We start from the raw sequence: 23,888 nt of genomic DNA, 5'->3' as shown, positions 1-23,888 counted from the left end.
CCCCCTCATTAGTCTACGTGTCTCCCCTTTCCCCTTTCTCCTTTTCTTCCCCTCTCCCCATCTAGGCGAAACTAAATAAGTCTCTTTTAAAAAACCCAGCAGTGAAACATCTCAAGACGCCCAAACCCCGATTAACCAACTCATCAGCGATGCCAGTACATTTTTCTCCGCCAGACATCCTCCTCCTCCGCAAGCCTCGCCTGCCGCGCCTCCTCGTGGATCTCCTCCTCCGTCTTAACCCGGATCGGGGTCTCGCAGCCCCGTAACCCGATGAAGCGTCCGATCCGCCGCCGCTTCTCCTCTAGCGGCATCTCGGAGCCCCAGGCGATGGGACACGGGTAGTGGAAGGTCCAGCGGCACGGTGTTCGCTGGTGGTAGAAGTGCGCTAGCTCCTCTAGCTCCGCGTCCGTTAACAGCCAGAAGTTCAGCAGCGTGCCCGGGAAACACGGGTGGATCTCTCCTGTGGTGAGTTGGACTAGGGGCGCGAGGGGAAGTGCCATTTGTCGGAGCTTTTCCCGGAAGGCGGCGTTTTTGGCGGCGCGGCGGTCGGAGAGCACGGCTGTTTTGGGGTTGCGTGTTTGGTGCTGCTCCATGGTGGCTGGATGGCTTGGGTTTGATGATCTGATCGGGGGGTTTGTGACGTTGGGGTGGTTCTTGTGTGTGTTTTTTCGCTGGATATTCTCTTTGATTGCGTAGAGATGTCTCGAAGCGTTTCTCGTCAAGTCAGAAGACGAGAATAGTAATAATAATAGTAAAAAAAAAAAAGCGAATGAATGAGTGAGTTCAGATTTCAATAGAAAGCAATAAAATAATGAGTGAAGGCTTGTACGAGATCCGATCCCGTTCGCTGGTTTTAATTATGAGAAAAAATAAATTTCTTTTCTTAATTGGCCTTCGACGATTGTGTCTAGCCGCCAGCAGCTATGGGATGAATGATAATTTATATGATGGGACGTTAGGAGAAACGAGCACTTGAAATTCTATACTTAACTACGATAGCTGCTGGGATAAGGACGCGAGTCAACACGCAGCTTCGAGGGCGGACTGAGGTTTCTTCTTGTAGGTACGAGGATCGTAACGATGCTCTTTGTCCTGTTGTCGTTGCTCCTGAACGGGATGGTCCAAATTCTCGGTTTCTTTGTCCTCTAGCGCCGCCATAGGCTTAAATGCAACTTTTGTCTTAGACTTTTGAAGTCTTTCATATATTAAGATAGCCCAAAGACATTGGAAAGTCGGTAAATGGGTAAATGGGTAAGTGAGAATTGGTTGGCAAACTGTCCCTTCATTTTGCTTCCAACAGTCATTGTGTCAAAAGTCAATTCCCCCATCGGCTACACCCGAACAAACACCAGGCTATTTTTATGACTTATGACTCTTCTTCGACGGCCCGAGTTTGCATACTCTGTTCTTTAAAGTCCCTTCCAAGCAAGTTTCGCAATGTGATCTGCCTTTTTCCTACTCTGCTTGACAAAGCCCATCTCCCTCATTTCGGCCAGTCCACGATAAAACAACACAAGCGCGGCCCGCTCCTCCAGCCCCTCCTCATTTTCCTCGCCGACAATCGCGTAATACGCAGACCAGAGATCGGCAATGTTTATGAGAGAACCGGTCTCAGAGTAGAGTTGATATAAGACGGAGGTTGTCGGGAAGGACGGAAGAGCGCTATCCCCCTTTGTTTCACAACAAGAACAATTGAGGTAATCGTGGGGTCGTGACAATGCCCGTTCGATTACTCCTCGTGGTCGCGGGATAAACACATCCTTATATGGCGCCTTTGAGTCAAAGAACCAGAGTTCGCTAAAGCACAAGTCCTTTGCGTTGTCGCATGGAAGTACCTCTTCCAAGTGTCTCACAAGTTTATCCATTAAATCAGTATACGATTTATCTTCTTTCGTGAGAGCTGCCGTGTCTTGACTGAGCTGGACTTTCTGAGCAATCACAGTAGTTCTCAACACCTTGGTTTGCCCGCTGTATTTGCTCCGGAGAACATTGCCTTGGTCTTCAGCATCGGCTTGTAAGGTTTTCACCTCGGCCAACATGTCAGTGAGCAGTAAAATCGACTCTTCAGCTTCACTAGCCCACGGATCTAAACCAAGACTCGGGTCACCATTCTTGATATCATAGAGTACCTGACCTAGAAACGCTTCGGTTTCGACGGGTTGCGCCCGCTTTATCGAATCTGTAAACTCAGTGATTTGGTCGGAGTCAATACCGCGAGAAATAGCTTCCAAGTAAAGTCTCGTGAAATTAGTAGATAAATTCTTGCTGGCGGTCAAGATTTTGAGCTTGCGTAGAACGTTTGACGACCACCTACGGGAGTCCTGAAGAGAGCGACGTAGAAGCGATTGTAAATGTTGATCGTCGTCAAGGAGTAACCTAGCCTGCTTAACTTCGCCATTTTCAATGGCTGTTTCTACAGATCGGCGAAAAGATGGTAAGCACCGCACCGTTTCCATGTGCTCCTCTTGTAGGACTTCCTCATCTATGCTGTCAGACAAGAATACCGTCGAGGGATTTGCATAGAAGTGACACATATAGGCGTACTAAAACCGTCAATTTAATACACATGATTTTTATAGGCGTATAACTTACTTTTAAGGAGCTCACAAACACCGATATGCTAGACACCTGCTCTCGTTGGCGATCTAGTAGGCTATACACTAGTGAAGAACCTAGTCGTAATGGAACTTCAGAATGTGCGATGGCCGCCTTAAAAATCTTATCAATAATTGACGTTGACTGTTCGACGTCGAATTGATCTCCATAGAGACGTTGACAGGTGGATTTGAGGAGACGCGCCTGGAAAAGCTCTACAGATGTAGCTACTCCAAAAAGGAGTGCGAATGGGATCCGATCAAGCCAGGAGCTGGGTGTCCATTTAGTTGTGAGACATGGAGGGAGAAGAACGAGTGTACAAACCTGAAAAGTGAGATGAGATCCGATAGCAGACCACTTTCGAAAGCTTCACTATCTTGGAAGGCGATGACGATGTAGCGACGAGGATTAGATTTGAGGTGCACATAGAGAGCCTCGAGGTCATAATTGAGGTGTTTACGGCCCTAAGATATTAGTAAAAATACTAGGTATATATAATTAATACAATATTTCAACTTACATCTTTGCCTGCAGATAATTCTAAGTCGTCTTCATCGTTTGTCTCTCTTGCAGTGACATCGTGTATAATCTTTTTCAAGACAGCTTTTAAATTGGATGCATCACCGGATCTCAGTCGAACTACCTTGGCATCAATTTCACGTTGCAACGTTCCTGAGAGTTGCTCAAATAGAAGGTCCTGAGAAGCCAAGTTGGGGCCTGTGATAATAAAGGCGGATGGTATTTTGTCGGTGGATGCATGGTCCGGAGTGGCTTGTAAGAAGGAAGTGACTTCATCTAGTGTGGACTGATTTGTCATTCGGAGTATGCGCTACACTCTGTTGTAAGCCACCATCATTTCATAACAAGATTATGAGTGACACTAGACACTAAGTACTAGTAGGTAACTGACTTGAATCCTCTCATCGATTTGAGACCATGACTTCTCAAATAACTGTTGACGAAGACGAACAAATCGATCATCTTCAGAACCACCAAAAAGCGGTTGGAAAGTTCGCCAGGAATCGGCTTCCTCAGTATCTGGCTTGTCTAATTTGCTTGATTTCTTCGAAACTCTTCTCCGCTTAGCAGGTCGATTTGCGCCTTCGGTCTCTTCTAAGGGGTCGAAAACATAGGCGGCCTTATGATTATCAGTATGGGTCCAATTTGCGTTGATAATATAAGGATTGCTACCTGATGCTGTTTTTCCTCGTGAATCGCCTGAAGGGACTCATCGATAGCCATAGTGAGATGTCATTCAGGTCATTTGTGTAAGTAGTAATTAGTCCTAGTAATTCATTTGATATCGAACGCGTCTCGATACTTTTTAAATGGATATGGATGACCGTGGTTTCCCTTAATAGGGTCCTTGCTAGCTCTCTAGCGCCGTCGATCCCTGCTGAACCCTTGCCGTTTCCGCATCGATTTAAGGTTATATCCGTGCAATGGGACTATGATACTTCGTGAACTAGCCTATTCTAAAGAGCAATTTATTCGATTGAATGTAATGCATATAAGAGCCCAGATGTTTCCCATATACTAGGTATGGAGGATATCGCAGATTTATATCTATAACCTTGGAATTTGCCTTCGGCGTAACCAAGTGATTCATGGATGTATTATAGATGTACCTAGCATGCAAGGTACTGTACCTAATTTATAGCGGGGTTAAGTGAGGGAAGTCGGGACTCGGAACGCGCTAAACAAGCTAACGGTGATATCACTTCTTATCGGCCGTTAAATTTTAATTGAAAATATTCCTGTCCCTCAACAGCATATCGTCGCCTACGCATCTAAGAATACGACATGGTATATTAGTCGACTCTATAGTCATGCCCCCAAGGACTCTTCTTGTCGATAGCTTTATTTGTAGGTCATGCCTGTCGAATTTACGAAAGAAACAGAACACTGCAGCACTATGGGCGCTCCGGCGCTCTTCGCAAACCACTCGACCCCTCTCCTCAGCGTCCCCCTCAGCGTCCCAATCCCATCCATCTCAAAGCGATCAAGAAATCGAGCGTCAGAAAGTTTTAGAGACACTAGGTCTCTCGACGAAAAAGAGCAGCAACGATGATATATCAGTCAATTATTTTGAGCAAGGAAAGGGGGGGAAACTGCGCCGACTGAAAAATAGTGACGAATTCGGCCAGTCGCTGATGGACCCGGATGGTAAAAACGAAGCACGCCTAAAAGAAATGGAAGAGCAACTAGAACAAGCAACCCAATTTACCAAAATTGTGGAAGATATCTGGGGGAAACAAGGCGCCGAAAAGTTACGGAAACGAGCTGCCTCTTCCGATGAAATTCTATACAAACTCTCAGTGCTATTACCCGAAGAGGACTGGCCAACTTCTCAAGATCGAACACACGTCACCCAATTAAATAATATGATACGAACCATTGGTATGAAAGCTCATGGTGGAATCGCAAACCAGAAGAGGATCAACTCGCTATGGCGATATTATTCTGCCGCGCGCATAGCTTTATTGAAGAAGCCAAAGCTGGTTCACGCAGACATATGGGACCTCCTTTGGCAGATTCTCGGCACAGACCATGCGAATAATCCAAACCGCATGTCTCATATTCACACCCTGGCACAAGATATAGAAAAGGCTGGCGTGAGTTTGCGTGACGATCAACAATTGCTTGCGATCGAGGCCTCGTTCATCACCGGTCCCAAGGAAAACGCGATTACGGCGCATAAAAAATTGGTTACTACTCTCGGGACCAACCCAGAGACCTTCGTGGAATTCTGGCAACTTGGCCTTAGGATGTACTGTTTAACGGGTGACATAGTACGAGCTGAGCGAGTTGCTAACACTCTCCTCGAATCCCCTCACGAAAAGGATGCTCGGTTTCTAATGTCATTTATTCGGACGTGCGCCGGCAGCCCCGCAACAGTAGAAAAAGGATTCGAATTATATCAGCGATTACGATCCATCCTAGGTGATTCTATCACTATCGAGGATTATGATCAAATTATCTCCCACTTCTTAGCCTCGGGTCAAACGGAATATGCATTTTATATATTCGTGGAGATGATGACATCCAATACCATTGACCTACGCGGGGCCTATCGAGTGCCTCCGAGTGTTGCTAATCCCTTCTTCTACAGCAAATGGCTGAAGCGGTTAATAGGGGCTGGTGATCTGCAAGGCGCTTATAACGTCTTACTTCATATGAAGTCTAAGGGCATCATGCCTCAAGCTATTGTTGTCAATGGTCTAATTGGTGCATGGCTGAGATCACATACAGCTGAAAACATAGAAAAAGCCGAAGCAGTCGCTTGGTCTATGATCAATGCCCGGATGCAATTCATAAGCATAAGGAAGGACATGAAGAGCCTCGCTGCTTTCGTTAGGCTACGGCAGTATGGGGAAGGCTGGCCTAGAGCAAATCTAGAAACATTTTCGCTACTCGCAGAGAATTATAAGGAACGTGGAATACATCATAAGATGGAGGAACTTTGGACAGCGTTTAGGATAGCAGAAATTGCGCCTAATTCGTTTATACTAAACCAACTGCTATTCTCTTACCTTCAAGATGGACAGGGGAAGCAAGTCGCGGCCATCTCTCGCGACCTAACGAACCAATACCAAGTTGCACCAGACTCGTGGACATTTTTGGCCCTTTGGCAGGCCCTGCCAGTGAACCGTCTTGTTCAGGTACCATTGGGGCAGTTCGTTGAAGAAATATCAAAGACTCGGTCCTTGTTTGCCGATATGGTCAGATCAGCTCATATTTTCGCCGAAGGTAGTATCGACACCCAGCTCGCAAGGTACATTCTGCATTCGTTCCGCAAATTAGACGACAGACATGGCCTGCTATTGGCATATCGAGCGTTACGACAGATATTTAAATTTGCGCCTCCAGAATTCATCGTACTCGAGATGCACGTAGGAGCCATGGATCTGGAAAAGATAAGAAAGGGTAGAGGTGGCCTTCGACTGATGCACGCTGGGAAACAGATGGAAAGCTATCTAAGACAGAGATACCAGGCACTCCTCGCATCTGGACAGCTTCAGACAGGCGATCATCTACCAGAAGAAACAAAAAAGGAGGAATTGGGCGATTTTCTCGAGGCGTTTTTGCAGAACCAAATCCCGAGGAATGAAAATACCGAGAAGTTCCTCGAACGGGCGGCCATGGAAATGGGCTTGCATGGCGAGGTTCCAAGCTTTGAGAAATCACCTAAGACATAACGTCGTATATATCAAATACATTTCCAGGACCTGGTTATCCAGTATCTGATGAAAATACAATTGTGTGTCTATATGTAGTAGCTAGCCAACCACCTCATTATGCTGTATATATCCCAATTCTTCTTCCAGCCTTTCCCATCAAAGGATATTGGCCTCGCGTAGTATCCACTGTCACTTCTAGAGAAGGGTGGTTTCTTCGTTTGGATAACTATGTATATATCCATAAAATAACTAGCGAGTACTCATTATCTTCAAATATTCCCGGGATTGTATGCGAATTAGACGACTTATGCCAAAACACATGTTCTGAGCTGGTGATAGTGCCATCTAAGAACGTTCTGAGTACCTAGGTACATATGAATGAATTCCAAGGTTAGTCTTTGGCGATAATTGATAAGCTAATAAAGCGCTAGTCTATAAACAGCAACGGGTGGAAGGTAGCACAGCAAGCCCTAGCGGGGAGTTTGTAGTGTGGATACTGCACACATTCGGACAACTCAAAAATCAATTAGCCGAAATTCCACCAGAGTGTTCAACCTCTAGTGATTTTCCCCCCAATCTCTAAAATACCAACACCAACTTTACCATTCAATCACAAAAAAAAATCGGCTTTAAAAATCCTAACTTCAGAAATAAGAAGATATGGGAGCCAGCAAGCAGAAGAAAGCGGAATACGTACGTGATATCAGAAACCCAAATTTCAATCAAATACCTCTTACTAACAATTAACTACAGTTCCCCAAGCTCAAGGGCTTGCTCGAGGAGTACCGCTCAGTTTTCCTCGTCACCGTCGACAATGTCAGCTCTCAGCAGATGCACGAGATCCGACAATCCCTACGTGGAGATGCCGTCGTCTTGATGGGAAAGAACACTATGGTAAGTACTATTATGATCAGAATTACAATTACATTATCCTACGCCTCGAAATCTCATGCTAATCCTCTTAACCTCCAGGTCCGCCGAGCCCTGAAGACCTTCATTCCCGATTCGCCCGAATACGAGCGACTTCTTCCTCACGTCAAGGGCAACATTGGCTTCGTCTTCACTAACGGTGATCTCAAAACCATCCGTGACAGGATCCTGGACAACAAGGTTGCCGCCCCTGCCCGTGCTGGTGCTGTCGCGCCCGCCGATGTCTGGGTCCCCGCTGGCAACACCGGTATGGAGCCTGGTAAGACTTCTTTCTTCCAGGCTCTCGGTGTCCCCACCAAGATCGCTCGTGGTACCATCGAAATTACCACCGATTTGAAGCTCGTCGAGTCTGGTAGCAAAGTCGGTCCTTCCGAGGCTACCCTTCTTAACATGCTTAACATTTCTCCCTTCACCTACGGTCTGGGTGTCTCTCAAGTCTACGACCAGGGCAACACTTTCCCCCCTGATGTCTTGGACATCAGCGAGGATCAGCTCCTCAAGTCTTTCTCAAGCGCGATCACCACCATCGCCGCCTTGTCGCTCGCCATTAACTTCCCTACTCTTCCCTCTGTCATCCACTCTTTGGTGAACAGCTACAAGAAGGTTTTGGCTGTTGCTATCGAGACTGAGTACAGCTGGCCCGAGATCGAGCAGCTCAAGGACCGCATCGCCAACCCCGATGCTTACGCCTCTGCCGCCCCGGCTGCCGGCTCTGGCGCCGCTGATACTGGCGCCGCCGCTGCTGCCGAGGAAGAGAAGAAGGAGGAATCAGAAGAGGAGTCTGGTGACGAAGGTTTCGGTGGTCTCTTGTACGTTTTCCCTCTCGCCCAAAGCACAAATCTTTTGAAACTGCTAACACATCACTTCTACACAGTGACTAAATTTCATGGCATGATCACGGTGTTGTGGGAACGGCATCAAACAGGGCTTCGGTTGGGTTGGGAAGGTCTAAACGTCCGAATAACGACGGTAAATAGGTCTTTTAACGATCAATTGAGGAAAACTGCAGAAGAGTCGAGGCTCCTTAAACGTGATATGGATATTGCATGACTACGCGCAGAGCCATGCTACCTTGCAAATGGTAAGTTCTTAATTCTTTTTTCCGGTCTTTCCTCCCCAGTGTTCGATGATTATACTATGAAATTCAAGAGCTTTTTAACCCTGATCTTTCATTGATGACAAATTTCATCACCACCCTATGAGACACGTTATCTTATAAGCAACCTTTTTTTTTTGCACGCCTTTCTTATAAGGAGTTGAGCGCTAACCCGCCTCTAGAATTACAGACATATCAAACCATAACCCGTAACTCGTAACCCGTAATCCCGACTCTGGCCAATACCCAGACTCGATTCATCATGCGTTGGCCAGCTGCTGTTCCGCAGGGACGTTGCGTAGTAATTCCATATCCTCCTCCTGGCCCGTGTGATTGTCTTTTCTCCCTCTCTTCTCGAGGACTTCCCTCGCGACCTTGATAGCGGCCTCAGGCAACCCAGCTAGACGCGCGACCTTGAGCGCATGGCTCTGTCGGTTGACGCCCTTCCGCAGCCGGTGTATGTAGACGAACCCACCAGCGCTATCCTCCTGTACATCCGTGCAATACGTCTCGACGGCGCCGCCCCGGCTCGCCTGCATATCCCGCTCCTCTACCAAATCTGCTAGGCCGTGGTAGTGCGTCGCGAACAGCGCGCGGCACCTGTTCACGACAACGATGTGGTGCAAAGCGGCGAAAGCCACTGCGCCCCCGTCCTCAGGCGTTGTGCCTCGCCCGATCTCATCCATGATGACGAAGGACCGCGCGGTCGCGGCGCGTAGGATCGCTGCCGTTTCTAGCATCTCTACCATGAAGGTGCTCTGGTCCGCGAATAGATTGTCCGCGGACCCGACGCGCGAGAACACGGCGTCGGTTACGGGCAGGCTGGCGTAGGTTGCGGGAACCCAGGATCCGATCTGCGAGAGGATTACTAGGAGCGCGTTTTGCCGCAGGTAGGTTGATTTGCCGGCCATGTTGGGGCCGGTTATTAGGTGGAGGCGGCCGTGGGAAGATGGGGGTGAGGTTGGAGGTGAGGAAGGAGGGGATGGGGATGAGGGGAGGGGGTTGGCGTCGAGGAGACAGTCATTCTTGGTGAATGAACGGCCTTGCTCCCGGAGTCCGGCTTCGACGGTGGGGTGTCGGCCGCCGAGGACTATGTGTTGGGCAGTGCCCGTGGCGATGGGAGATGTAGATGTCGATGTCGAAGTTATGTTGGACGCGGAAGTTATCGATGTGTCGTGGAGTACGGGTCTTGTCCACCCATGCTCGGCGGCTAGCTTGGCAAACGAGGCGGCGACGTCGAGCTCGTCGAGAACGGCGGCGTTACGGCGCAGCTTGACGAGGTTGGCGACGACCAGCGCCCGTAGGTCCGCGAATAGTCGTTGCTCCTCGACGCCGACCTCGAAGCGTGTCTGGTGGATGCGTCGGCCTAGTGCTGTCCATTCTGGTGCGTGGAAGGCGCGTGTGCTGCGGCTCGAGCTCACTACTGCTATTGTCTTGCTCTCGTCGTCGGCGTCTAGTTTCCGTAGGTCCTTGGTTCCTTTGACGTGGCATACGTGTCCTAGGTTCGGCGTCCATTTCAGCGTTAGGCTTGCTGCGCCGAAACGCTCGCGTAGGGTCTCCTCGAGGACGTGTTTTTCCTCAAGGAGCGTGGATAGCTTGGCGTGTAGGGAGCGCAGACCCCGGCTGGCGTCTGGCTTCATGACGAAGGCTGTGTTGTCGTCGGAGTAGTGGTCCCGGAGCGAAGCTGCTTGCTTCTTTTTCTTGGTCGTTTTTGGGATGGCGGACTCAGCTCCTCGAGCACCTTCTGAGGCTACGACGTCCTCGGCGAGAGAGATGAGATGGCTTGCTTCGCTGTCTTCGTCGCGGTGCTGTTGGACTAGCCCCTCTTCGTCGATGGAATTCTTGATACGAGTGGCTAGAGTAACGGGTTCTTTGAGTTTAATGCGTGAGAGGAGGGGTGTGAAGCATGATGCTCCACTGGTTGAGTTTTGCTGCTCTTCTTCAGGGGCGTCATTCGAATCGATTGTAAAAGCATCCTGCCCTTTAGCAGCCTTTAAGAAAGAGACGATATGTTGAGTGGCTTGGATGGTGTTAGCTAGAGAGATGAGATCGTCCGGATCACCACGGCCCAGCGCAAATTTCTGCACCAAGCGCTGCGAATCGTGGCTTCTCCTTAATAGCAGCACGATTTCGTCACGGAGGTCAGGGTGCTGGATAAAGTATTCCACGAGATCCTGTCGGGCTTTGATGGTCTCTAGTGATGTCGACGGCGCGCTGAGCCATGTATTTAATAGCCGAGCGCCTCCCTTAGTCACTGTCCTTCGGATGGCATGTAGTAAGCTTCCCCTGAAAGTGCCATCTCTAATGGTCTGCTTGATCTCGAGTGAGCGCATGGTGCTCTTGTCGATAGCCATAACCGACATGTTCTCATAGCGCAACGGCGGTTGTAGCTTCATGCTTAGGCCTTGTAGGCGGTCCCGGACGTATTGTAAGAGTAGACTCCCGGCTTGCACTTCGTCTGGGGTGAAGTCTTGTGCTGTCTGTGTGGGGATGTCGGATTCTAGCATTGGGGTCCATTCCGATAAAGGTAGTTGTTCGCTATGTGGTGCGAATGTAATCAGGTACTTGTCTTCGGCGAGGACGGAGAATAGCTGGTGGTCGCTTTGTGACTCAAAGACTTCGTCCATTACTACTTCTCTCGGACCAACACGCGAGAGGATAGATCCAAGCGATGTCACTGTTGTCGACTGCGTGTAGAACTGGCCAGTAGACACGTCTATCCACGCTAAGCCTATTGGTGTATCATTTGCCTGTAATGCTGCCAGGCCTTCTGCTTCTACAATACCCTTACCAGGAGTATCAGATTCAGCTGAGTTGGAAGTGTCGTTTCCCTGATGATTGATATGAACCGCCATCACATAATTATTAGCGTATGGGTCGATGAAATTCTCATCTATGAGAGTACCCGGCGTGATAACTCTCGTCACTCTCCTATCGTGCATCAATCCATTCGCCTTGATCTTGTCCCCCGGGTCGTTGGGGAATTCCTCTGCTATCGCTACATAGGAGTTCAGGTCCAGAACCAAAGTCTTGAGAAACCGGTCTAACTGGAAGAATGGGAAACCAGCCTGTATAATATTAGAACTACGAGCATAGCTCGATAAGAAACGCATATCACAAGTTAAATAAAATAAAAGGAGGAAATATGTACCATAGGCACAGGACCGGCATTGGTCTTCTTTTGCGCGACCTTAAGATTTAGCATAGGGCCATACTCCTCAGCCTGATCGAAGTAAAGCTCGTAAAACCCGCCAACACGCGTAAGAAGGACACAGTTCTCGAACTTCTGCATATTATGACGTGCTTGCAGGACCACGGTGGGATACGCGGGCCCCTCATCCTCAGCGGGGGTAGGTGGCGGCGGAGGAACATCCATCTTAATAGGACCCTGCGGCAGATCTTCCAGCCTCATAGATGACCTTGTCTTCTTCCCACGCACCTGCTGCAACCTCAATATAGTCATTGCGTTCAAGCCTACGCCACGAGGCGACGGCGACGTGAGGCTACACCATCGCGAGAGCGGCAAACAGCACCGGCCGACATAGCCTTGGGAGCGGCCGGCGAGCACCGAGGTTGTCTGCCGGCATGCTAGACCATTCATCTAGTCGAGATGCCAATATCTGACGAATTCGAGTTGTAGTGCTTGCTGTCTTAATTTGCTTATAGCTAAGCTAATTTAGACTTATTTGTAGCTTAAGACGATGTCAAAGTTGCAGATTCTTGATTGGTTCGTTGCGGTAGGGCCGTTATAGATCGACAAAATATACTGTGGGTACTCAGCCAATTATAGGCGCCTTACACAGTCTATCTTTACAAATCTACTGTATAATTCCTTTCCAATAGATAGTTATCACCGACTTCCTAGGAAGTTATCGTATATGCCTCTTTTTGGAACTTTCTTAATATAGATTTTGGTATAGGGGATTTATAAGGTAGTTGAGGTATAAATAACATGGATATAGTAAAATTCTTGAAATTCGTTTAGATCCTCAAATAATGAAATACTATGTCACGGTAATATCACTTCCTACAAAGGACACTTAGATAGCATTGAGAGGATCGTGATACCATCATAACCTATAAAGTACATTTCATCATACTGCATACCCGAATAACAGAAACAAGCAGGCAACTCTCAAGGGCTTGTGGTCCTTGGAAGCGCTTTGAGAGTATCCTAATGACTGGCGACGGATCTTCTAGACTAAACCTCGCTCTAGAGGACCCCAGTCAGGAAGTGCCTATCCTTAAGCAGAAACAATCAATATGTTAGAAAAGCCGACAATTTTAATACACTCTGTCCTTTTCTGTGAAGTCGCACGCGCCACCAACAAACGCTGACTACCTAGGTATCTACAATCCTTCGACGCTGGGATTCGCGTGTAGTTTAAAGGGGTATTAGAGTTTTGCTTAGCTCAGCAGCGTAATTACAACTGAAGCCTGTAGGTTGCCACCTCGAAGGGACGAACGGAGATTAGGAAAGAGCCGTCCTTCTCAAGACTGATCTCTTCTAGATCATCCTCCAGAATGTTTGTTTTGAATACCTTCTTCACGTCCCAGTTTGTCTCAAGTTTTCCTGAGCTACGACCACCGAGACTGTCGTAGACGCGGATGATGACACTCCGTCCCTTGCGACGGGGAATCGAGGTGTCTTGAGAAACGTCTTCGTCATCCTCACCACGCTTGACGCAATCTAGAATCAGCGAGTCGTCGCCGGTGAGCTGAACGGGGTATTTTGAAAGCGTGGCGATTTCGTCCGATTTGTCGGCTGTCGAGGGTGCTGAGAGGACCTTCATTGGGTGATTGAAGTTGTATCCTGCGCGGACGGTTGTGCCGCCTAAGTCTCCCTGGTGCGGCAAGATGGACCAGCGGATGACATGCTTTCCCATATCTGCATGAGCATCAGGAGCCTTTGGCGACCGTAGTAGAGACAGGCGCATAAGGTTTCCACAGGTAGCAAACCCGTATTTGCTGTCATTGAGGATAGAGACACCATAACCATGCTCTGACAAATCAGCAAACTTGTGGCAGCACACCTCAAACTTAGCCATATCCCAGCTCGTGTTGTAATGAGTAGGTCGTTTGACAATACCGTACTGGGTCTCGTAAGAGGCTTCCGTGTTTCGAATATCGACTGGGAACTCGACCTTTAGGAACTTCATGGTCTCACGCCAGTCCACGTGAGCAGTACACTCGACGTAGGACTGTTGACCCTCAAAGGCGGCAGACAAACTCAAAATCGTAATGATTGAGCTGTTTTCACTGATCTTTGCCTCGGTCGAGACGCTAACTCGGTGTTCCTCATCCTCAAAAATCCTAGTTTTGCCGTAGGGAACCACTTTGCGTGTATCAAGATGGTAAACCTCAACATCCCACGCTTGCCAGTACAGGGGTTTGTCGTCAAATATCACAAGCTCGTTTGCCTTTCCGCCCTTTGCAATAATTTCACGTCCTGCCTTGCGGTCTATGAGGGAAGTAATGGTGCCGTTTTGGACCTTCACAGTCAATTGGTCATTCTGCATGACGAAAATACCATCGCTGACCTCCTTAACGGTTACAGCCTTGGTTTCCTTTATTTTGAATGGCTGAAGGTTGACAAGGTTTCCAGCCCCGCAGGCGACACCAATAGCCGTCGGGGAAAGGTCGATGATCTCCTTTCTGTACCACGGGAGAGTATTTAGGGCAACAAGATTACCATCCAGGCCAGCGGTTTCTATCGGCGTGACACCGAATAATTTATAGATATCTTTGTATATCGAGTGGCCTGTCTCGAATACCTTGGCATATAACTGGGTTTAATTAGCTTGCTTGCTCAATATAGTCCTATAGTACGGACTTACCTCATCAGAGTCATCGTAGCACATCTCAATTGAACTTCCGGGGAGACAATCGTGGAACTGGCAAAGAAGGACTGCCTCCCACATTTCATCAAAGTCCGCCTTCGGGTACTTGTAAGAGTCGAACTTGAGGGATGTAATTGTAGCCAATAATTCGAGCTCTCGTAACATAAACTCCGATTTTCGGTTATTACGTTTGTTGTTTGCCTGGGTCGTGTATGTGCCGCGGTGAAGTTCGAAGTAGAGCTCGCCATACCAAGTTACTAAGGACTCACCCTTCTCCTCGAGCTTGTCGAAGAAATCATCTACACTATTGCCCAGGTGGACTCTGGGTAAACGACCGACTTGGTCACTGATACCACGGCAACGTCGCAGCTTTTCGATGTGCTGCCAAGTAGGGCCACCACCACCATCACCTTTGCCGAAGACCAATAGAGAAGTGTGGTCTTGATCCATTGACTTGTGCTGGGTGATACTGCGTTTGACATCGCCAAACTCGGCTTCGGCTGTGTAGGTTTCGGATGGCGGCATGTGGCATATAACCTGGCTCCCGTCAAGCGCGACCCAATTGAAAGTGGTGTGGGGGAAATTATTGATGTTATTCCAGCTGAGCTTCTGTGTGAGGAAACGATCCATGCCAGCCAGGCGACAAATCTGGGGAAGCTGACTCGAATACCCAAACGTATCAGGAAGCCAGAAGGTCCGGCAACGATCGCCAAAGTTGCTCTGGAAGAATCTCTGACCATATAAAAATTGTCGGACGAGAGACTCGCCGCTAGGCATATTTGTGTCATGTTCGACCCAGCTCCCGCCAATCGGGTGGAACCGGTGTTCCTTTACCTTCTGCTTGACCCGGTCAAAAGCATACGGGTATAGGGCCTTCAACCATTTGTATTGCTGTGCTTGGGAGCAAGCAAAGTTCAGTTCCGGATATCTTTCCATTAGGTTACACTGGTTAGACCAGGACCTTGCCACCTTTCTTTTCGTCTCGGCCCAGGGCCATAGCCAACAAGTATCAATATGACAATGACCAATCCCAAAAACTTGAGGAACGAGATCAGTATCGTAGACCTTGGAGGAATCGACATTGGATCCAATGTATTCCTGCGCGATCTTACGACCCTTTTTGATAGATTCCTTGTCGCCTAGAACGTAGGAATCAATAATGTCGGTGACAACGTTCAAGGCTTTGTGCTGCTCCCATGAATCTTCAGGAAACTCTCTCGCGGCATCCCCAATGATCCAAGTATCAATCCATAGCTGTCGGGCATCTAGATTCACAGCACATATGGCAGCTCTGACAAGCTGGAAATATTTGTTGGGATCGGGCGGCTGGATAGTATCACCGCCAGTTGGATTGCCAAACATACTGTTGCAGGCCACCTCGATGTAGATTGTGTGTTCCTTACCATCTCTAAAAGAGTCTGGAAGGATCCATTCGACACGTTCACCCCCGCCGGTAAGACCCTGCAAGGGCTTTCCATCGTCGGTCCAAACCATGCCCTCACAGTTTGCGTCCCATTGGAATTCTAAATGTTCCTTCTTTCGGAGATCTTCGGGGACTCGAAGTACAACTTTGAACCAATGTGTAGACCATGAGGGGCCGAAGGCTTGACCAACAACAGCCGGCTCATACTTTCCAGCCATAGCCTCTTTGAATGTTGGTCGCTCGAGATTTGGAGCCGGCCAAGTCCAGAGCTGAACATATGGAGGACCATCGGCGACACCCTCAAACATCATAGCAAGGAGGTTTCGGTTCTCCCATTGTCCCTTAGAATAAAATTGTGTGATGCGTTCCTTGTAGATGTGGGTGATCCGTTTGCCAACCGGAGCACGAGCCCGGATGGGGTATTCGGTCGAAGCGACCTTCGGCTTCGTAGTTTCGCCACCCATTGCAATTGATGAATCAAATTGATGTAGTCCCGCTACTGTGTTGTTCTTGAATATGTGTGGTATACGTTAGATCGCAATAACAGAAGCAAGTTGGTTTCGTTTTTTTGAGAATGAGCGTGAGGTTATCGGACAGTTTATAGTGTTACAAAGTTGGCTTCGTCAGTGTCAATTGAAATACATCTATAAATATGAGGGGTGGAATCGTGACACGATAATATAGAGCACGGCAGCTCATGCAATATGCCGATATGAAGATACGACGGTGTAGTTATTGAATAAGCTACACCGTGATCAATTGATGTTTATTTTTGTGGCTAGTATGTGGTAGGTATGTAGGTATGTAGGTAGTAAATGCGGTCTGATGATTCGGACCTCTCCAAGTCAAGAGCTAGGTAAGCTTTACCTGCCGCGGGTTCCTGAGACGCAGGGGCTGGGGGCGATAAGGAGGGGAGGGAACAGCTGACTTGTCAGCTGGTCCGTGGTTTGGCGGGGAAGTGCCTTGGCACCCCCAAATCGAGGCCAGTGTGATCCGCACTTACCTCATTGTGGCTAACTGATACTACCCGGGTCCGTATCAGCCTTATTATTACGTAGTTGGCGGGTGGTGTAGCTAAGTTTATAGGAGTCTTTGTTCAACAAACATGAGATAATAGGTTTATATAAGCCAATTAGGTTGGGTGAGTCCTATAGGTAGGTATGAATAGTAATAAAGATTGTGAAGATGAAAGGAAACGAAGTTGATATGTCAACTATCAAAATGATAGAGTATGAGAAAAGCCTAAGATTGGTCTTTCAGAAGCCGCAATATCCTATAGAAAAGGTTTCCCAAGAAAACGAGCTCAAACCATCTCTCCAACTTGAAACCTCTGAAAGCTAATTGAGTGAAACAACGTTGTTAGGATACTTACATATGCAGAATAAGAATATTGGCAGGCATAGCCAACTGAGTTTAAGAAAGAAAGCGCTGTACGCCAATTGATAAGATACCTGATCGTCATTCCGCTGCGGCTTGCCGATAATGTATATCTTCGTATTGGATTGGCCATTTCGATTACACTAACGTCATGTACTCCATCAGACTAGCTTTGTTTACTACCTAGTAGCAACTGCTGTTAGGTCAAGATAGCAAGCTATCAGGTTACATGGATAGGGGTGCTTTCTCTAGTATAAATCTCCCATAGCTCCTCTCCCCAGACCCGCATAGCTTCAAGAAATTTCACTATCTAAAATATCCCTCAAAATCCATAGTTCTACGAAGCCAATATCAAACAAGCAAGTAAACACCATGGCCAGCATCGCTATCCATCCCACCCCCACCGCCGCCATCCCCGCCGCGGCGGAGCACGTCAAGCCAGCAGAGGCAAAGGCCGATGCCTACCCCAGCACAGCGGACGTCGTGCTGCTAGACAGCGCCATCCAAGCGCCCTTCCCAGCAATCCAGCAGCTCTTCGACCACCTACGCAGCACGCCCTCCGCCGCCTCCGCGCTGAACGCAAGCTACCCCAGCCGCGGCGTCTTCAAGACCGCCGCGATGAACAACAGCGTTTCGGACCAAAAACTCACAATCGACATCTCCCCCACCCGTCTCTCGCGGATCCCCGCGTCTCTGCAAGCTTCGCTCTCCACCCACGGCTTCAGCGAAATCGTGCAGTTCTTCACCGAGCTCACAAGCAAGCACTTAGAGCCTATGCTCGCCACCCTCGGCGCCGCCATCGACGCGGACCTGAGCCCCCTGCACAAGAGCCAGAACCTGAACTTCCGCCTCTGCGACTACGCGCCCGAGACCGCGGCGCCGGCGAGTGAGAACGGGTGTGGCGCGCACCGCGACTACGGCACTTTCAGCATCATCTTCCAGGACGGGACCTCCGGACTCGAGATCGAGGATGCGGCTCATCCGGGGTCCTGGGTCCCGGTACCTGCCGACAAGGTCGTCATGCTGTGCGGCTGGTGCGCTTTTGTGCTTAGCGGGGGTGCCCTGCGAGCTGTCCGCCACCGCGTGCGTCGACAGCCCGGTGTTCGCCGTCTCAGCGCCGTGCTATTCGTGGCTCCGGACGTGGACGTGGCGTTGAAGCCTATTACGACTGGTAGCCATGCGGCTCAGTTCTCGTCCGAGGTGCTGCAGGGCAAGGTCAGCGTCGGCTGGTTCAAGGAATTCATGGGTAAGCGATGGCGCTGGCGTGAGGGCAACGCGCAGCTCGAGGACGGCCAGGATGTCACCCAGGACGAAGACATTGAACGGTTGATCCTGGGTTAGGTTTAGAATTAGGTAATATCGGGCATCCTTGGAAGGTAAATTAGGCGTTGTTGGAAACCCGGAAATTGGAACTTGGGGTGGGACGGGGACTTACGAAGTATGAATGTGGATGAGATTCGAGTAACATTACCTGGCCTAAGTAACGCTCCTTTTCAATACACCTAATAAAAATGAATTACCTGCATGAAAGCAAGCCTCCCATTTCAGCGGGCAAATAGGAAGCGATCCTGAATAAAAAGCAATGTGATGACCCATATGAATTTCCAAGGCACTGCATAATTATTATTGGGGACCCTTGTCATTCCGTCCTATCCTACTCTCACACATAACAGGTGGGTACTTCGAGATGTTTGAGGCGTAATCCACCATGCGGTTGATCGCAGAAATGTCCTATTGGTGGCGTGGGCAAGTAGTCCTCATTAATACAGAGTGGTATGTACATGTACATAGACGAAGGCGAAGCCATTTGGTATCAAATCAAACCGAGTTCTCCCTAACGGTCCCAACCTCTCTAGTTCGCGGAAAACGTAGGTATTATCTAATTATAGGGGTTCACTAGCAAATACAAACATCGAAAAGAGGCAACATGAATTAGAAGGGACATCAAGTCGTGCTGTATTATAATACATCTACTCAACTAGTAGTCGGGAGTAAACAGAACCAGCCGGGTCCGGCTGGTCTCAGTAGCATGCAGACCAATCATTTTGAGGCCGTCGGATCCTCGAAGGCATTTTTTCCCAACCCCGTCCAAAAGTGTAAAGGTATACGGTATACATGCCAGAAAAAAAGAGAGAAAACCAAACGCGAAGGATATAGGGTAGTCGGATTAGAAACAGCGGTAGTGGCGATAAAAGTGAAATCTTTGTGGTATCATCGTTCCGAAGCAGTCGTTAATGGCAGTACGTTTTCCCGTAGAAATTAAAGGTCCGACCTTGGAAGCGGACAGAAGAAATGGATGCCAAGGTAAAGTTACATGTGGACTTTGCCATAAAGTTGGATACTTGAGCATCCGGGTATCTCTTTTTTTCGCAAATGCTCCCTCACATATTTTGGTCGTCGAGTCGTATCGGAGACCGTGACACCCATTAAAATGCATCTTCTAGAGGGCAATCAATGCTGTCATGTCCGTCACGCTCACATAAAGCACACCACTTTTCTATGTCCACCACCCCGCTGTCTTTGCCAGCCAACGGTGCCGAATCCTGTGGGCTAGGTAGAATCTTTACTGTAGGGGGTGCTGGCATAACCTTAGGCTTTATCGGAGATAGAGGACGAGGTGTATCCTCTTCGCTGACAAACGAAAGATTCTTGAAACTTTCTCTAACGACGTCCTTGCCTGTCTTATGCTCGCCGTTAGCAACCTTGTTGGGTTCGTTTTGAGGCCCGAACATGTTGGTGCAGGTAAGAATATCGTGCCCACTGGTCTCGCATATCTCGCACCAGAGCGTGCTGGTCTCTGTGACTGATGAGTAGGCATCACTTTCGGGCATGGTGTCTAAGGTTGGTTTTCGCTTATGAGTGACCTCGGGGGAGTGTGGCTCGCGCGCAAGAATGACGGTTCCCTTAGAGTCGCGGTATGACGATCGGTGAGCGCTACTAATAGTCGTGGAGCTAACACGGTTGGTTGACGCGCTGTTACGTCGGAGAGACTCAATCTCGCGCTCTAGTTCCTCTTCTCGTAGGTTTTTGTTGTCGATAAGGCTGTGCAATTCGAAGACCTCTCGTTCCAACTTCTCTTTCGCTAGGCGGTTGTCGATCGAGTCTGGGCGAGACTTGACGAATGAACCGTTACGTGTAGGCGTCTTGTCTGGAGAATTTTCCGAGCCGGGAACGGAGTCCCGGCTAAGGGAGTGAATGATGGCCTTGAGACCTCTAATCTCATCTTCTTTCTGCTCAAGCTCTTTCGACATAGATAATTTGTCTTCTCCCGGACCATCTCCATTTAAGGCTGCAGCAGCTTTCTCGCGCTCCCTCCGCAACTCTGATCTGGTTCTCTCGACCTCTCCTCGCAAGAACTCTACTTCGCCACGAGCTTCCGCCTCGCCCCGACGAGAATCTTCCAAACCCTCTTCAAGTTCCTGAACCAATTCTTCAAGCTGTTTGAGTTGACGCGCAACGCTATCAACATCTTCGTGTCGCTCCTGCGCGTCACGGAGATCCTGTTCTAGTTCGCGAATCTTGGCGTCGTAGACCCTCTGAGTTTCTGTGCTAGCCATCTCTAGCGTATCGATAGTACTGCGGAAGTCTGCTCGATGGGCGTCGAATTCAGAAGTGAGCATGGCAATCTTCTCGTTCTTCTCCCTAAGCATCGCGCGAAGTTGCGGGGAATCCTTATCGTCCAAACTACCCGCTCGCATTCTCCCAGCATCTGACTGGTCTATTAACATGGTAAGTTCCGAGAGACTGCTTTCCATCTCAGCTAGAGTAGAGGCTTGGTCCTTTAATTGACGATCTCGGTCTTCTAGTTGGACCTTGAGCCGCTCGACCTCCTCCTCGTTCACGTGAGCTGCTCGAGATGCAGGGCGTTTGAATGAGAAAGACGAGGCCGATCCCACACTCCCATTTCCGTTGGTCTTGGTACGCGAAACAAGAGGTCTAGCCTCATCCTCGTCGAAGTTGGAAGTCTGGCCTAAAGCCGATGCACTCCTAGGTACTATGCTTGGTTTTCTATCCAACCTTGATGCCTTGTTAGGATCTCCGGATGTGCCTCGCACGCTTGACGCGAATCGAGAAACAGAGGGTGTTCCATATCGAGGGGGTATTCCGGTCTTCGGTCCTGGTGTCACCATCGATTGCCGGGGCGCCGGTGTTAACTGTAGCCTACGAACGGGTGAATCTGGTCGTGGGAGAGACGTTCTAATTTTTTTGGTCGCCGGGCTCGGGGCTCTAGAAGGTCCAAGGGATTTGCTAAACGTGGACAGCGACGGAGTCGGTGGCGTGTAGTTAACAGCATTCTGGTTTGCGACCTTCAATCCTTGGGGTGTGATGGAATAGGAACTGGATGGTGTGGGCGGCGCGTCGCGTTGGCTATTCAATTTACTGATGGGGACAAATATACCAGAACCGGGCGCAGAAGTTTTGAAATAGGATACACTGCGAAAAGATTAATTAGTAAGTTGGAACCCTACGAAACGGAAGCAAACGCAACGAGAATAGATAAAACATTAGAATATTGGAATATTGAACAAAGGGGATAATTTACCCATCGACATCGCCACTATTCTTGCCGCGCGCTGCATAATCAGGATGTAATTCTACGCCAGCGAAAACGCCTTTCCTTCCGGCAACAGAACCGACAAAGCGGATGACTCCGGTCATATTGCCAGGAACATCGACAGTATCACCTAGGGCGAAATCATCGGCCGAGCCGGCGCCCTTAGCTGGCGTGACTGGAGGCATTTTGCGCGATGAGTCAGAAAGGACGGAGGATATGGCGTAGCTTTCGCTGTCATCAGGAATGGTAGCAAGAGTGCCAGGGGTTAAAGCAGCAAATGAAGCTTTGCGCGCAAGAGCGCTCGTGCTTGGAATAAGTCTTGAATGTGTAGTATAGACGCTATTAAGATTTGGAGTAGAAGCTGTAGCGATACCAGATTTTCTAGGAGACCGAGACAAAGTACGTCTCGGTGGAGGATGAAAAGATGTTGCCGTAGAAGCCATTGTGGGCTCCCTTCCCGTCTTCTTTTTACTCCTGTGCTCCTGTGTGGTGGTACTTTGTGCCAGTTCCTAGGTACTTGGTAGTTGTTATTTTTTTACCCGCTATTGATTTTCGGGGGTGTCTCTTGTCCAATCCAGTAACTTTCTTTGATAGGGGGCTTGAGAGGCGGGGGCTTTGAGAGGCTTGGGCTGCTTTGGGTTCTTTGGGGGGGTAGGTACCCTCCTGTACAAAAAGAGCCCACTAAAAATAAAGGTCCGGCTCAGCGCTGCTGGTGGCCGTCGCGATCGCGTGGGAAAGGTGGGAAAAGGTGGGAAAGGGGAACCGCCCCTCAACCAATAAAACGTAAGGAATGTCGACGGATGGCCGACAAGTTGGCCGCACTAGAACCAAGAAAGATTAAATGTCAATACGAGAAGTATGAAGTACAGTGCCCAGCAACCGGCAACCAACAATTTATAAAAAACAAACAAAACATTGGGATTTGCAATTACCGTAAAAAAGTAGCAATACTCAATATCCAAAGTTCAAGTTGGACAGGTATCGAGTATTACCTAGTATCGAGCACCTAGACTAATAAAAGGAGTCTGAGCGCAACGGAAAACTTAAAGCCGTGGCTGTGGCTTGTAGCAGGCGAGATTGAGGTTGGGATTGAGATTAATGGCAGAAAATCGAAGGAGAATTCCGAAGTTCGGGAAGAACACAGCATAGGAGAAGAAGCTGCAAAATTATGCTGTTAGATCCTGGATTCCTGGAGAAGACAAAACTTTTCTATTTGTGTACAGCTAACCAAGAAGACGCTTGGTGATGATCTCTTACCATGCAATAGCTCCGGAGTAGCTAGGGGTGGTCAATGTGCAGTGGCTGCTAGGGGGGACGGCAAAATGGTTCGTTGCGATGCGACTCGTTGAGTCGTTGATAAGCAATAATATGTAGTACCACTTACGACAAGTGACGGGTGATAGCAGAGACAATGTAGTGTGGTTGTCAGTGGTGTTGAGGAATGACAATCAACATCAGCCTCAAAACTAATAAAGAGAAGAAGTGAGAAAAAGACTTCCAAAGGTTATAAAGATTTGGCTTTAGTCTCGGACCTTTCGTTACTTGGAAATATACTTTCCGCTTACATACAAACTTCGTGGGGTTCCAGCGTCATGAAGCTATCATACTATGTACCTCCTACCTCCTACCTAGGACCTACATAGAAACCATATAAACAGGCTGTGCCAATGACATGTCAGAAGTGACCCTTGGGCTCTGGCGGTGAAGACCTTATCAGTTTTTGGAAACTCCCTTGATGCAGCTAGATGCAGCAGCGCCGATGATTCCTCTATTTTTGCTCGATTTATTCCTAATCCGATCTCGCTACTGTACTCTACTGCAACATTACTCGCTGCAATACATGAACATCTGCGGACCGGTGCATACTCTTGCATGCTCCTGCATGGTATTG

The 23,888-nt window shown here is 48.8% G+C and overlaps 8 protein-coding genes across 8 annotated transcripts; 3 read left to right on the top strand and 5 right to left on the bottom strand.

Moving 5' to 3' along the window:
* Window positions 1-37: 37 nt before the first annotated feature.
* GGS22DRAFT_6661 (uncharacterized protein) lies at window positions 38-1,001 on the bottom strand. Its single transcript, XM_047967728.1, has one exon. The coding sequence runs from the start codon at window positions 591-593 to the stop codon at window positions 144-146; it is 450 nt and encodes a 149-aa protein (XP_047823798.1). The 5' UTR covers window positions 594-1,001; the 3' UTR covers window positions 38-143.
* GGS22DRAFT_6660 (origin recognition complex subunit 3 N-terminus-domain-containing protein) lies at window positions 1,002-4,334 on the bottom strand. Its single transcript, XM_047967726.1, has 6 exons — window positions 3,787-4,334; window positions 3,506-3,733; window positions 3,116-3,424; window positions 2,920-3,059; window positions 2,593-2,866; window positions 1,002-2,543 (listed from the first exon to the last, which is right to left on the bottom strand). Exons 1-6 carry the CDS (start codon window positions 3,835-3,837, stop codon window positions 1,410-1,412), a joined length of 2,136 nt encoding a protein of 711 aa, XP_047823797.1. The 5' UTR covers window positions 3,838-4,334; the 3' UTR covers window positions 1,002-1,409.
* Window positions 4,335-5,067: 733 nt separating this feature from the next.
* GGS22DRAFT_149631 (uncharacterized protein) lies at window positions 5,068-6,849 on the top strand. The gene has a single exon (XM_047959170.1). The coding sequence runs from the start codon at window positions 5,166-5,168 to the stop codon at window positions 6,792-6,794; it is 1,629 nt and encodes a 542-aa protein (XP_047823796.1). The 5' UTR covers window positions 5,068-5,165; the 3' UTR covers window positions 6,795-6,849.
* A 461-nt stretch (window positions 6,850-7,310) lies between these two features.
* GGS22DRAFT_6640 (60S acidic ribosomal protein P0) lies at window positions 7,311-8,724 on the top strand. Its single transcript, XM_047967723.1, has 4 exons — window positions 7,311-7,469; window positions 7,530-7,670; window positions 7,749-8,519; window positions 8,581-8,724. Exons 1-4 carry the CDS (start codon window positions 7,437-7,439, stop codon window positions 8,581-8,583), a joined length of 948 nt encoding a protein of 315 aa, XP_047823795.1. The 5' UTR covers window positions 7,311-7,436; the 3' UTR covers window positions 8,584-8,724.
* Window positions 8,725-8,794: 70 nt separating this feature from the next.
* GGS22DRAFT_149623 (muts domain V-domain-containing protein) lies at window positions 8,795-12,494 on the bottom strand. Its single transcript, XM_047959169.1, has 2 exons — window positions 11,954-12,494; window positions 8,795-11,870 (listed from the first exon to the last, which is right to left on the bottom strand). Exons 1-2 carry the CDS (start codon window positions 12,401-12,403, stop codon window positions 9,063-9,065), a joined length of 3,258 nt encoding a protein of 1,085 aa, XP_047823794.1. The 5' UTR covers window positions 12,404-12,494; the 3' UTR covers window positions 8,795-9,062.
* Window positions 12,495-12,693: 199 nt separating this feature from the next.
* Window positions 12,694-16,905, bottom strand: GGS22DRAFT_149622 (glycoside hydrolase family 38 protein). Its single transcript, XM_047959168.1, has 2 exons — window positions 14,640-16,905; window positions 12,694-14,588 (listed from the first exon to the last, which is right to left on the bottom strand). The coding sequence occupies exons 1-2, from the start codon at window positions 16,527-16,529 to the stop codon at window positions 13,227-13,229; spliced, it is 3,252 nt and encodes a 1,083-aa protein (XP_047823793.1). The 5' UTR covers window positions 16,530-16,905; the 3' UTR covers window positions 12,694-13,226.
* Window positions 16,906-17,246: 341 nt separating this feature from the next.
* GGS22DRAFT_149620 (Clavaminate synthase-like protein) lies at window positions 17,247-18,984 on the top strand. The gene is made up of 2 exons (XM_047959167.1): window positions 17,247-18,810; window positions 18,878-18,984. Exon 1 carries the CDS (start codon window positions 17,815-17,817, stop codon window positions 18,781-18,783), a length of 969 nt encoding a protein of 322 aa, XP_047823792.1. The 5' UTR covers window positions 17,247-17,814; the 3' UTR covers window positions 18,784-18,810; window positions 18,878-18,984.
* An 802-nt stretch (window positions 18,985-19,786) lies between these two features.
* GGS22DRAFT_6618 (uncharacterized protein) lies at window positions 19,787-22,757 on the bottom strand. Its single transcript, XM_047967716.1, has 2 exons — window positions 21,986-22,757; window positions 19,787-21,876 (listed from the first exon to the last, which is right to left on the bottom strand). The coding sequence occupies exons 1-2, from the start codon at window positions 22,438-22,440 to the stop codon at window positions 19,869-19,871; spliced, it is 2,463 nt and encodes an 820-aa protein (XP_047823791.1). The 5' UTR covers window positions 22,441-22,757; the 3' UTR covers window positions 19,787-19,868.
* Window positions 22,758-23,888: the final 1,131 nt, after the last annotated feature.

Source organism: Annulohypoxylon maeteangense, assembly GCF_022496945.1.
Source record: "Annulohypoxylon maeteangense strain CBS 123835 unplaced genomic scaffold GGS22scaffold_1, whole genome shotgun sequence".
Lineage (NCBI taxonomy): Eukaryota > Fungi > Ascomycota > Sordariomycetes > Xylariales > Hypoxylaceae > Annulohypoxylon > Annulohypoxylon maeteangense.
Note: the sequence above shows the minus strand (reverse complement) of the source record. Positions and strands in the feature narration are given on the sequence as shown.